Source organism: Orycteropus afer, unplaced genomic scaffold (assembly GCF_000298275.1).
Source record: "Orycteropus afer afer isolate SDZICR_OR568_19922 unplaced genomic scaffold, OryAfe1.0 scaffold00025, whole genome shotgun sequence".
Classification (NCBI taxonomy): domain Eukaryota; kingdom Metazoa; phylum Chordata; class Mammalia; order Tubulidentata; family Orycteropodidae; genus Orycteropus; species Orycteropus afer.
Genome location: NW_006921612.1, coordinates 2,971,980 through 2,986,034, shown reverse-complemented (window position 1 = coordinate 2,986,034; position 14,055 = coordinate 2,971,980). Strand labels below are relative to the sequence as shown.

At 43.5% G+C, this 14,055-nt stretch overlaps 1 protein-coding gene across 1 annotated transcript in view; it reads left to right on the top strand.

The window, feature by feature from the left end:
* GREB1 (growth regulating estrogen receptor binding 1) overlaps positions 1-14,055 on the top strand; it is a 125,097-nt gene that overhangs the window by 19,498 nt on the left and 91,544 nt on the right. The window contains exons 4-6 of the mRNA XM_007935081.2: positions 6,378-6,560; positions 8,042-8,185; positions 9,763-9,891. Of these exons, the coding sequence (XP_007933272.1) occupies positions 6,378-6,560; positions 8,042-8,185; positions 9,763-9,891 (456 nt within the window). The remainder of the gene's footprint in view (positions 1-6,377; positions 6,561-8,041; positions 8,186-9,762; positions 9,892-14,055) is intronic.

Sequence of the window (14,055 nt, the reverse complement as noted above, 5' to 3'; positions counted from 1 at the left end):
GATGGAGGCAGATGGGCCTAGAGGGACTGGTTTGTGAACACTTATATCTGGTATGGTGGCTGTCAGAGGAGGCCTCCTTGGACTCTGATTCAAGAAAGGCCAGGCACTAGTGGCCTTCCAGAGCCATCCTTGAAGATCGGGGTGGAAATAGTTATTCCCTTCATTCTCCAAAAGGGAGGAGCACAAGTAATAAGCTTGAGCCTTCTCCACCCTGCCACAAGCCATGTACTCATAGGCTACCTAGTGTGTCCTCAGGAAGCCACCTTTGGATTCTTCAAAGAAGAACTATATCATTTTGGTTTGGAAGGAAACACAACATCCATTTTAGGGTTTGGAAGCTGAAGCCCAGAGAGATTGGGCCACTTCCCCTATATCACACAGCATTGTGAGGAGCTATGTAGTTGCTTCACTAGGGCCAGACTTGAGTCTCCTGAACCCTGCTGCACTCATCTTTCTAATTCAGATCATGCCCCTTCAAGAGAGAAAAAAGAGAAAAGGCAAATACTGAGTACCTACTATGTGTTAGATACATACCAAAAAAAAACCTCACTGCTGTCAAGTTGGATCCGATTCATAATGACCCCTCCTTGGGTTTCTGAGGCCGTGTCACTATGGAAGTAGATCACCCAATCTTCCTTCTGAGAAGTGGCTGGTGGGTTTGAACCACCAGTCTTCTGGTTAGCAGTCAAATGCCTTAGGCACTACACTAGAGCTCATGTTAGATACATAGTGGGACACTTTGATCTTCACAGTGGCTCCTACAAGATGGGTTTTGTGAAGAGATGGCATAGCAGAGTGGTTCACATCCCAGTTCCAGCACTTTCTCTGTGCCTCTGTTCCCTCATCTGCAGTCCTATTAATTGTATAGGGTTTTGTGAAGTTTAAATCAGAATGTTTATAAAAATTGCTTGGCCTAGTGCCTGGTATATGAGAAGTGTGCAATAAATGTTAGCTATCACCATCTAGTATTTTGGTGAGAAAAGAAAAGTTGTGAGACTTAATTGACTTGCCCAAAGTCACATAACTAGTAAGTTAGGATATGAACTCAGGTCTGCCTTATTCCCAAGTTCATGCCCTCTCCATTACAGTGAAGGGAAGAGAATGTTATTGTTGTTGTTGTTATGTGCTGTCAAGTCAGACCTGACTCATAGTGACCCTTCCTTGGGTTTCCGAGGTGGTATTACTACAGACATAGATTGCCCAATCTTCCTTCCGAGGAGTGGCTGGAGGGAAGGGAATAGGAACCTTCTTTTCAATAGAAGTGGAGAGCCTAATTGAGCAATTGCTATACTCGTACTACAGGTACTCATTCAGTACATGTTTGTTAAACAAATGCTACCTACAGCTGCCCAAACATTACCAAGTAGACCTACAGAAAGATGATATAGTGGAAGTAAGTATGGTCATGAGAAATTAATTTTTACGTAATACTTGAATGGTGTAGTCCGTTGAAGGAATAATTTATCTCAACTCCATATATTCATACCTAGCAGGAATTATAGGATTCAGCCTAGATACCCTGCTTCGTAGGCCTGTCTCCTAACAATATTTTATCGATTCTTAAGCCTTGAGGTTGGTGCAAACAGTCAGTGCACTTGCCTGCTAACTAAAAGTTCACACAGAGGCACCTTGGAAGAAAGCCCTAGGGATCTGTTTCGGAAAAATCAGCCATTGAAAACCCTACGGAGTACAGCTCTATTCTCACATACATGATGTTGCCGTGAGTCAGAATTGAGTTAATGGCAACTGGGTAAATCCTAAGGTCGATTTCTGAAGAGGATGGTTCATTATTGTATTCTTTCACATGAAAATTTTTTTTTACCTTTCAAATAATTGCTTGAAAAGTTAGGATTGCTCTTATGTTTGTCTGAGGTAGCTTAAACCATTTTTGCCTGTCTCTCAGGACCAGTTCATAAATAATGGTTTCTGTGGTTGACCCCTGCGGCCAGTCTCTCTAGGATCACCTCTCAGAAGAGCAGCCAGTTTTACTGACCAGAAAGATTTTGCCAAAGCAGAACAGTTTGCTGACTTCCTAGGTATTTACTGTACCAGGGAGACCTATGGTTTCCACTTTTATTTCTGAACTACAAAGAGGACATTTTTGTTGCCTGTAGTTCCTTTCCCTGCTGCGAATAGCTTCTCAAATAGAGCTATGGTCCCTTAGGCCACTTTTCTCTTGGGACAAAGACCTATAGCCTTCTTAACTGTTTCTTGAAGTAGATGACAACACTAGTCTTTGCACTTTATTCTTAGCATTCTTGGTCTTGCAGTTCTTTTACTTTCATGTATATCCTTTCAATAGTCAGGGCCAGGATTGCTTCTAAAAAACTTCTTTAAAAAAACAAAAACAAAAAACTGCCATTGAGTTGATTCTGACTCATAGCAACCCCTGTTGGATTCCCAAGGCTGTAAATCTTTATGGAAGTAGATCGCCTCATCTTCATGTGGAGCGGCTGGTAAGTTTGAACCACTGACCTTCTGGTTAGCAGCCAAATGCCTTATCCACTGTGCCACCAGAGCTCTTTAGGATCCCTTCTAGGGAGCTCTAAAGATTCCTTTAGACTTTATTTTGATTGCAGTTGAGCTATGATACTTTCAAGGTTTCCACATTGGAGACAAGTGAATAAATAAATTGAATTATTACTTCAAAGTAATTAAAAAATCTTTCAAAGTGTATGTAGAAATACTGTCCACTTTTGTAGTTATCTTGTTTCTTTCCTTCCTAGTATTTACCCACTATCTGCTATGTATTGGACATTAGCCAACACACAGACACACATACACTTACATGAACCAATGCAACTCACACATATATGCAGCTGCATCATGATCCTGGTCCTTTGGAAGGCTAGGAATAACTATGGGAAAAAAAAATATGCGAATTTCAATAACTGTAACACTAAGGAAGAAGATACTACCAGGACCATCTGAGTGATACAAAGAGATGTCAGAGTGTGGAGAAAAGAGAGACCCAGCCCTTTGAGTCAAGCAGGGTGCTCTCTGGAGGAACAAGTATTTGAGCAAGGCATTGAATGATGGGCAGGACCCAAGCAGGTGGGGCTTGAAGGATGAAGAGTATGAGCCTGGAAGCAGCAGAATGGTGAGAGTGAGGTGGGTTTGAGAGCCAGGGGAGTCCAGACAGGAATTAAGCATACCAGAATGAGGAAATAAAACTGGAGATGAAGGTTGGGGACAATTTGGGAGCCTTGAATTCCATATTTGTGGGTTGGGACTTAATTCTCACACTGGAATTAAATGTCACACTTTCAATATTTGTGACTTTGGACAAATGGGTTAGCATCTCTGGTTCCCAGAATTCCCAAAAGAAGGCTTTACTCTCCTGATTGAGTGGTTGGTCTATTGATTCAGCTGAGTGACCCACGTAGACTACAATTAATGGCAAGATTGTCTTTGCTTCTCTACTCATGTTAGTTCACTTCCTGTCCTTTAAAAGTAAGGAAATACAGAGTACAGGGTTTTAAGTTCCTCTGATATACGTTATCTGTTTGCTCTGGTCCAGAGGGACTTGGATTCAAGAAGGTTAAATTATCCTATACCTGTCCTGTGGCTGGACTAAGAGGTTTATTCTTACTTCTCAGGTCATTTTGAGGAATGTTAAATTTGCTTAAAATAAAATATTTGGGAGAATCCAGTAGGTTTCTGTAATATAGATGTTTTATTCCTCTGTGGAGATGTTTGTAACCTTCACTAATTGAGGTTGTTTTGAACACTAGCCAGAGACCTCATGGATACTTTCTTTGAAAGCAGAACTTATGTTATGCACAGAGCCACGTGGCCCTCATGACTCAAGTTGAAATGACCTTTGGAAGCTTGTCAGCCAAGAAATATGATAAAGATTAGTCTCAGAACTTCTAGCTTCAGGGTCTCCCCTACCAAAGGACCTTGTACCCATAGAAACCAGACATATTAGTGGGCCAAGCAAGGCTTTAAGGAAGGCCTTTTTGAGATAGTGAGTTTAGACAAGAACAGTCATCAGATTCAAAAGCCAGGTCATCATATTTCACTTTTACTAACTAATAATTGTAATGAGTACATTTTGAGCAGGCTCTATGGTTTATAAAGGTCTTTTCAGGCATGTTCTTTGAATTTTAATAGTTCAAATGAGGTAAGTTTTGTCATCACCACCATATTGGCAGCCTGCCCAGAGTAGTCTTAGAGCTGTTGGGAACCTCCATTAGCTCCCAGAAAGGCCATCCAGAATTGGGCAGCAAGACACTGACATAGGACATAACCATATTCTGAGCTGATGCCTCTGTCCCACTGGCTGTAAGCTTATAGAATCTGTTTGCCAATGTCTCAGCCATGCTCTCAGCTGTGCACGATGGAGCTCTCTTGGTTTCTCTTCAGCAATTCATGGACAAGCTTATAGGACTCCAAGAGGGAATTTTAGATGTTCAAGTGGTTTCCTAATTCTTCCAGTCCCACTAGTCTAATTGCTTTGAGATTTGTACTGGCCAGCAGCAAAGGAGACAGAGACATAGATTCTTTCATGCATTTGATCAATGTAAATAGTTGAATGGGATAGCTCTTATTCTACAAAGTTTTCCCTATATATTGCTGTTATAGTTTACTGCTGTCAGTTGGCCCCAGACTCATGATGACCCCATGCACAATGGAATGAAATGCTGCAATGCCCTGTGCCATCCCCAGGATGGGTTGCATATGGGACTGTTTTGATTTACTGGATTTTCATTGGTTGCTTTTTTGGAAGTAGATCATCAGGCCTTTCTTCCTAGTCTGTCTTAGTCTGGAAGTTACTTTGAAACTGGTGCAACACCATAGCAACAAACAAGCCTCCACTGACAGATTGGTGGTGGATGCACATGAGATTCATTGGCTGGGACTTGAACCCAGGTCACCAGCATGGAAGGTGAGAAGTCTACCACTGGACTACCACTGTCCCTGCCCTATATACCAACCAAACCAAACCAACTGCCATCGAGCCAATTCCAACTCATAGCAACCTGCATTGGGTTTCCAAGGCAGTTAATCTTTACAGAAGTAGATTGCTCCATCGTCCTTCTGTGGAGCAGCTGGTGGGTGTGAATTACCAAACTTCTGGTTAGCAGTCAAATGTCTTGTGCACTGTGCCATAAGAGCTCCTTCCTACCTGTATTGGTTACCTAGTGCCGCTCTGACAGGAATATACCACAAATGGGATGGCTTTAACAAACAGGAGTTTATTCTTACAATTAGGAGGCTTTAAGTCTGAGTTCAAAGTGCCAGGCTTTAGGGACTGGGTGAAAGCCCCTCAACCTTGGACTTCAGCTCTGCCTTCTGCTCCTGGCCCACTAAAGCTGGAGGCTTTTCTTCACTCAGCTGCTGGCTGCTGAGGCTGATAAGCCCAAGGTTGACAAGTAAAAAGGCATAGTCTTGATGTTACCAAACCACATTGCAGGCCATTAATTCAAGTCCGTTGAAAGTCCCAAGGTCAGCAGAGCATGGCAGGCTGCTGAACAACAACATGGCTGCATGTGAGGTTCAAGTGTACCATAAGCTAGAGACCATTCCCCAAGGCTTCTCCTTGTATACAAGAAGCAGACCATATCCCTAAGGCAGCTACTCAGCTGCTCACAGTAGAGTCCAACATGGAGTTGATTACTAGCCTTATCATGGGGAATACTACATTCAGCTGCCCAGCCATTCAACCAGGCCCAGCCAAGGTGACACACAAGCATAACTACTACACTGCCCTATATATAGGTTTTTAAATATGTCCTTAGCTCTGGTGGTGTAGTGCCTAAGTCATTTGACTGCTAACCAGAAGGCTGGTGGTTCAAACCCAGCAGCCACTCCTCAGAAGGAAGATTGGGCAATCTACTTCTGTAGTGATACCACCTTGGAAACCCAAGGAGTGGTTGCTATGAGTCGGATCCAGCTCGAGGGCAGTGGGTTTTTTTTTCAAAATATGTCCTTAAAAAAGCTAAATCTTTCAAGCTTGTGCGGGCTCATCTCTATTGCTAAATCTTCTTGATCCCTCTTCAACTTGAATTGAGTGCTTCTTAAACTCTAGGTCAATATAAGATAATGGGGACTTTTACCTCGTGGTAGTTTCTGGTTGATGGTATGGGATATGGATGTTCGGCATTTTGGTGAATTATGTACTGTAGTGAAAGCTGTGAAAGGCAGAACTCAAAGGAACTGCCTTGTTTTTCTGGGTCACACAAGTTTTCCGCCTTTGACAAGGTAGAAAATATTTTTGTTTTTCTTCTCTGTCAAGTTTCCTCCTTACACAGGTTCCAGCTTTCATAGGTTTTATTGTATTTGGGAAGTACTTTAAAGGTAAGTTAGTATAATCTGGCCTGTTTTAACCAGAGTCATAGTTGCAAACACTCATGGTTTGTTTCCTCCTCCAGGTTTCTCTGGGAATTGTGTTGGCTGTGGAAAAAAGGGCTTCTGTTACTTCACGGAATTTTCTAATCATATAAATCTTAAATTGACCACCCAGCCCAAGAAGCAGAAACACTTGAAATACTACCTGGTCCGTAATGCACATGGAGCTCTAACTAAAGGACCTTTAATTTGTTGGAAAGGCTCAGGTGAGCTTCTACCTCTGCTGGAGGGTCTGAAGGTGGGAGTACGGTATCTTCCAAGTGGACACAGATACTAATCAGCATGACTTTGGGGGTATGGATTGTGGGCTGAAGGTCAGAATTGTTCAATTAGCAGTGCTATTTTGCATTTAGTGAGTTTAGCTACTTTATAGAGTCAGATAAATTGTATGGGACATTAAAAGTTGACAGAGGTCCACATTTTAATAGCTTCAAGGTACAGATAAAAGCAAGAAAAAGAAAAATAGGTAAACAAGAATCTCTTTGATGACAGTGGAATCACACTGTGCTGTGCCTCCTTGTAGCAAGTATTTAGAGCAGCAGTTTTTAACCTGGTACAATTTTGTCCCCTAAGAGACATTTGCTACATCTGGACACAACTTTAGTTGACACAACTGGTGGGGAGTGTGCAGTGTGTTGCTACTGGCATCTAGAGAATAGAGGCTAAGGATGCTGCTGCTGAACATGCTACAATGCTCAGATAGGACCACCTCCTACAACAAAGACTTATCCAGCCTGAAGTGTCAATAGGACTGAGGTTGAGAAACCCTGATTTAGAGAAAGAGTATTTCGAATGATGGTCCCTGAACCCTGTTGACTGTGAAGAGAAAGACCAGTTCACATTTCTGGTTTCTAAAGAAGTGACTGGGCTCTACTTTAGACCTTCTTTATCACTCCTGTATCTTGAATGGATACAGTCAGCTATGATAGGGAAGATAGAAAGGTGCCTAGATTTCAGAGACCTAACCTGGGGATGCTCACTGATATATACCCACTGGAAGGGTGTGTCTTTGAGGGTTCTCAAGGAGACAACCAGGAGAGCTGTTCTTTGTCCTTCACTTGTCTGTTTTTGTTGACTGGTCATCTGGAATCTGCCCAGTCAGGCCACATGAGTAGAAGGAAGAGGCTTCATGAGTGGGTGGTATTGCTTATCTTCTCCCTGTCCTGTCCTTTCTTTCCTTTTTTCAATAAATATTCCTTGAGCTTCTACTATGTGTCACCCATTTTCTAGGTCCAGGGGACAGTTCATAATTTTTGATCACTGCTATGGCCAAAGACTTCATAGGTTAGATATGCCACTGAGAAGCTTTTTGACTGAGGATGTCTTATGAAATGGAAGAACGTGTTGGTTATTCCTTTACTTTTGAGTAATATGCTGTTCTTTCCTTGATGTTTGAAGGCAGAGACTAAATGACTCACTTGTGTAATCTGTTTTTCTCTTTCCCACTGTTGCTCCAACTCCTGACAGTCAGAGCATAGTGAAGTTGGTTGTTCTTCACACTGATCTCTCCTCTCCTTGGTTTGGACCTACAAGCAGAATGCCCCCTGGCTATATTGAGTCAAAGACTAGGATGTATGGTTATCTATGTAGCTCTCTCTCCTGTAGGAAAAATTTTAGCCCAGGAAATCATCTCGTAACTGTTGGAGAACAGTGAGTTGGTTTTCACACATGTGTCTTTCCCCTTTAGAGTTTAGGAGCCGGCAGGCCTCTGCCAGCACATGTTCCAGTTCTCTCTTCCAGCCGCTGGAGAACTCTGGGCCTCTGGCTACCTTCCCCAGTGAGCCCATCCCTGGAGGAAACCTGAGCATGGTGATGGGAGCACAGCAGGCAGGTGAGGTGACAAAAGAACCACCAGAGGCCACTAAGCTGTAGATGATGTCATGAAACATCCTTCAAAATAAGTAAAGGTCACATTATTGTTCTCTCCAATGTCTTTACATTTCATATCAAATTTGCAGTAACTTTCAATACAGAATGCTTTATTATTAATTTGTAAAGTTTTTCTGTATTTCTCTTTGATACTTAATGTGATCTCTTTGATGGTGGGATCACATATTAACTCCCTCTGTAACCCCACAGCACACAACTACCTGTATAATGGGTACTCAGCATTTGAATTGAATTGCTAGAAGTGGCAGATGAGACTAGATAACTGCCATTTGTTGTGGTCAGTATGCCTCAGACAGTGTTCATTACTGTCAGATAAATATTGTTAATGTGTAAAACATATAGTATTTTTTTTTTACTATGATCATATGCAAAATGTCAGATAAAGAGATATTTGATAAGTGAGAAGAAGGTATATTATTATCTCCATTTTATGGATGAGAAAATCAAGGTACAAGGAAGTTAAGTGAATATCAGGCTTACTTGACTAGTAAGTGACAGAACTAGGACTCAAGCACAGGCATACTGGCTTTAGAACCACACTCTTAACCCCCTCACCATGCTGCCTTACCTTGGGGAAGTGTTTTGTGCTGCTTTCAACTCTGGAGTGCCTTCTAGACTCTAAGGCCTTCAGGCCATTTGGTTGAGTTGGGAGACTGAAGCTGTGCAATTGGCCTCAGAAAACTGAAAGCACCGTTTTTCCCCAGTGTTATCCTTACATCTGGGGATCCCCAGGCCCTATAGCTAACCCACACCTAGGTGGTTGCAACATGACAGCTTTCTTGGGCACTTTTTTTTTTTTTCCTCAAGAGGAACTGTTGTGTTGTCACAAATACATATGTAAAAGCTATGTAAAAGCATTTGCATTTGCCATTTCCATGATCTTCATATGTACAATTCAATGACATCATGTTCATCATATTGTTTAACCGTCACCTATAACCATTTCCCAGCCACTCCTCGGAAGGAAGGTTGGGCAATCCTACTTCCGTAGTGATACTGCCTCGGAAACCCAAGGAGGGGTCGCTATGAGTCGGGGCCGACTTGACGGCACATAACAACAACAACAACAAAATAACCATTCCCAAATTTTTCTGTCATCCTTAACAGATGCTCAATGCCCCCTAAACCTTGTATCTTTTCTTTCCCTCTCTCTTCTGAGCACACTTTGATGCAAACCAGAACTCTGGAAGGTGAAAGAGAAGGCAACAGGAAGGTAGAGTTTCAGGTGCAGTACAGTTTCAGGGAGCCTCACTGGTCAGCTGCTCATGTCCCTCTGACCCTTTCTCTCACCATGCTCTCTGGAGTGTGTGTATATGTGTTTGTATGTGTTTTCTCAGTGGGGCAGAAAAGTCGATCAGAATCCCTTTGTCCACTGCAAGAATTCTGACCTCCCAGTGAGACTTGTCAGTGAGTAGCTAGTTTGTAAAAATGGAAGAAAAATAATTTCCTACCTGCCTGGCTCATAGAACATTCCTATGAACTAACCCTGCTTCCTTCCTTCTTTCTCTTTGCTTTCAGGACCGGCCTCTGATCACCCCTCACTAACAGCAGCAAGCAGTTCAGCTGTTTTCAACGGCAAAGATTCCCCAAAGCATCAACATTTGGTGAAGAGCAACCTAGTGGCTCTGCCAAGGCCCTCGGCATTAGGTAGTGTTGCCTACCCCGGCCTGCTCTTCTCTGGACCAAGGCATGGGAGGAGACACTGGTAGCCCACAGGCTGGGGCTGCTGAGCTTCCTGGAATGTGGTGTTGCTTGGAATGTGAGTCAGGCTGGTACAGCAGGTGCCTCCTGAATATGTGGGTCTGTGCCCAGGCCTGTGCTGGTGCTGAGTGGGAAGCATGGCTTCTGCCACTGAGAGGTGGAGCCACACTTGGGAGGCATCATGTGGACCAGGAAGCAAAGAGAGATCTCATCAAGGAGGGCTAATGGACTGTCTCACTGTGGGCCATGGATTTGGAGGACTGTAGAGTTCTGGAGGGGAGCTCTGGTAGCATAGTGGCTAAGGCACTTGACTGCTAACCAGAAGGTTGGCGGTTCAAACCCACCAGCCACGCTCCTCGGAAGGAAGATGGGGCAATCTACTTCTGTAGTGATACTGCCTCAGAAACCCAAGGAGGGGTTGCTATGAGTCAGGTCCGACTCGACGGCACATAACAACAACAACAACAACAGAGTTCTGGAGAAATAGAGGGCAACATAATATTATGGGAAGAACACAGGATTCAGAACCAGATGATCATGAATTAAATACCCAACTCTGACTCTTAGAGATCTTGGGCTAAACCAGTATATCTAGTCTGGAATCTGAAACCAAGTCTTTGTTACTCCCAAAGTACCAAGAGCCACTGACAAACTCCAATTTCTCTTCCTGGGATGGTTTCTTTCCCCTTAGGTCTTGAATGTAAGGGGAGCCATGTGGCCAAGGAGCAAGGCCTCTGAGGATAGGCATGAGAGGTCTGTGGTGTAGATGCCTCCTTCCTCTGAACTGTGACATGTGGATGCCTATCATTCATCCCAACAGCAGGAAAAACTGGGCATCTTTCAACCTGGGGCACTATAACAGTTGGCTCTGGAAAGGCAGGCTGGGAAGTCCCCTTTTATAGTTAACTGAATGAACTTAACTTTGCTGTGTTCCATGGAAGGGTGTGAGAAATTTGTTGTTAGCTGCCATTATATTGCCCCCCCAAACTTTTTTTTTTTTTGGCTTACAACAATAGAAATTTATTCTCTCACAGTTGTGGAGGCGAGAAGGTGTTGGTAGAGTGGGTTCCTTCTGGAGGCCGAGGGCGGATCCGTTCCATGTCTCTCTCCTAGCTTCTGGTAGTTGCTGACAGTCCTTGGTATTCCTTGGCTTGTAGCTTCATCACTCCATTCTCTGCTGTCTTCATATGCCCTTCCCCTCTGTCTGTGTCTCTGTGCCTCCAATCTCCTGCCTTTCTATCTCTCTCTCTCTCTCTTTTTTAATTGTGAGTTGAGTGAAAGTTTACAGAGCAAATTCACTTTCCATACAGCAGTTCACATACACTTTGTCTCATGACATTGACTACAATTTACCCCAATACAACAGCTCCCCTCCCACTTCCTCCTGATAGTTACCTCTTCCCTGTGTCCATCCCTCCATACACTCCTGCCCCCTGAGCTGTCTCCCTGTGCATAAACAGCCCTTCTGTTCTCCCATGATTGTTCTCTCCAAGGAGTGTATTTACCTCAGTAAATGTTCAACTCATATGCTTGTCTTTGTTTGGCTGGAAGCCACAGGTGTGGGGTCAGTTCCAGACCTGAGGGGCAGCTAGGGACCATAGTCTCAGTGATTCTACCAGGCTCTATCAGACCAGCAAACCTGGTCCCCCCTTTTTTTTTCAAATGATTTTGAGTTTTGTTCCACATTGTTTTCCTTCTCTATCCAGGATCTCCTACTAGATCCCCCTCCGAGTGGTTGACAGTGGAAGCCAGGCACCATCTAGTTCTTCTGATCTCATAGTCGTATAGGCTGTGGATCACATGGTGTACCAGTCACTAGGACTAATTGTTTCCATGAATATTTGGTTGTCTTCATTTTTCTTTGCTCTGGATGAGGAGAGACCCATAGTTGCATCTAGATGGCTGCTTGCAAGCTTTTAAGATCCCAGTTGCTACTCGCCAAAGTAGGAGGTGGAACAATGTTTTGTGCAGTATGTTATGCCAATTGAGCATGATGTCCCCTGTGACTATGCTCCTGAGCCCACAGGTTCAACTACTCGCTCCCTCTGGGTAGCTGGCTGTGACCAAGAAGTGACTACAACCTTGTCCCTCGTCAGCTCTACTATATACCTGGGAATTCAGATCATACAAATACACTTATAGGACCATTGTCTGCCAACCCTATACGTGGTCTTGGGTACACTCACTCCCCTTGCAATAGACCTACCTAATACTTCAGCCTGTCCACCCATCTATCCACCCGTATACCCATGTTTGCCTTCACTGACAACGCAGTAGTGTATGTGCAAAAGGGTTCATCTTTGTTGTCTGCACCTTCCATGTAGCTCTGTCTTCCTTTTCCTCAGTTCCACTATATTGATCACTCACATTTGGTACATTGCCCTTCTCTTCATCCAAATCAATACTTGTCTCTACCTATTTAACAGTGTTCCCTTCTCTCCCCTCCCACCCCTGGCAACCAACAAAGAAAGTTTCCCTCCATAGATAAACCTTTCCTTGACTTTTATAATAATACAATATTTGTCCTTCTGTGATTGACTTATTTCACTCAGCATAATGTCCAAGTTCATCCATGTTATGTGGTGCTTTGAAGATTCTAGGTTATTCTTTAGGGTTGCATAGTATTCCATTGTGTTTATGTACCATAGTTTGGTTATCCATTCCTCAGTTGATGGACACCTAGGTTGTTTCCATCTTTTGGCTTTTGTAAATAGTGATGTGATGAACATGAGTGTGCATATATCTGTTCTTTTCATGGCTCTCACATCTTTAGGATATATACCTAGTAATGGAATTGGCTCCTAACTCTTAGCAACCCCACACAAAGTGGGGAGAAATACTGCCCAGTCCCACACCATCCCCATGATTGGTTGTGGATTTCGCCATTGTGATATAGGGGTTTCATTGGCTGATTTGAAGAAGTAGATCTCCAAGCCTTTTTCCTAGTTCATCTTAGTCTGGAAGCTCCACTATTCAGCATCATAGCAACACACAAGCCTCCACTGACAAATGAGTGGTGCCTGTGCCTGAGGAACATTGGCTAGGAATTGAACCCAGGTCGCCTGCATGGAAGGCAAGCATTCTACCAGTGAACTATCAACCTTCTAAACTCCCTAGCCTGGCACTTGAGCTCTTCTGGAATGTAGTCCCACCTCTTTGTTGAGCCTCATTCCCTGTTACTTCTGCTCATATCTGTACCACAGCTGTACTCTGTACTTAACAATTCAGTGCCCTCTCCCTCACTATTATGATCCTCATTCTCGTGTCTTCATGCATTGATCAGACGTTTCCATGTACTTGAATTGTTCTTCCCACTCACCTGTTAAACCTGCCCTTTAAAGCTTAGCTCAGGTATCACTTCCTACACAAAGTATGTCTCTCTTCTCTAGACTCTCAGGCATCATCATTTGAGTTGCTTTGTCGCTTGTGTCTGTGAGGACCAGTGACTCCCTGTGTTGTGAGGGTCCTGAGTGTAGGGCTGTTATGCTCATTGCCAGACCTCCAGCACCAAGCTGTTATGGAGCTGGCACAGTGATGCTCACTGGATGTTGGCTGAACTGAGTTTATTTGTATTGTTTGAGAGCACAGTGGAAGCTTCAGAGTTCCTTTGCCTTCTCCCCTGATGTAAGAGAGCTCAAAATAAATTTCTGAAAAACTGCTTCTAAAACCACAAGGAGTGTTTAATTAAAACTTGAGGGCTGACAATCACTGGTTCTCACTGGAGAAGCACTGTTCCCTGTGTGGGAGAAAATGTATAGCATCCTTTTTATGTTGTCCCAGACATGGTGTTGACTGGCGTTTAGTGCCAAGAGGGAGTAGATGGGGATGGAAATTGGCCTCACCGCCAAAAGCTGCTAGAAAGAGTGGTTCTGCATTGGTATTCTGGAGAAGCTTCTTGTGATAGTGTTTTTGGGAGGGCTTTTTCCTGGTATGAAATGACTCAGCTTTTACTAATTAGTATTTTACAGCATAAAAAATAAGAAACAAAAGGACAGTTGAGATGGAGAGCCAGATGAACTCTCTGAACAAAAATAAAGGAACAGGGCAGACAGGACCCAGAAAGCCATCTGAGTAGAGAGAGGCAGTACTCTGCCAGAGTAGGCCTGGGCC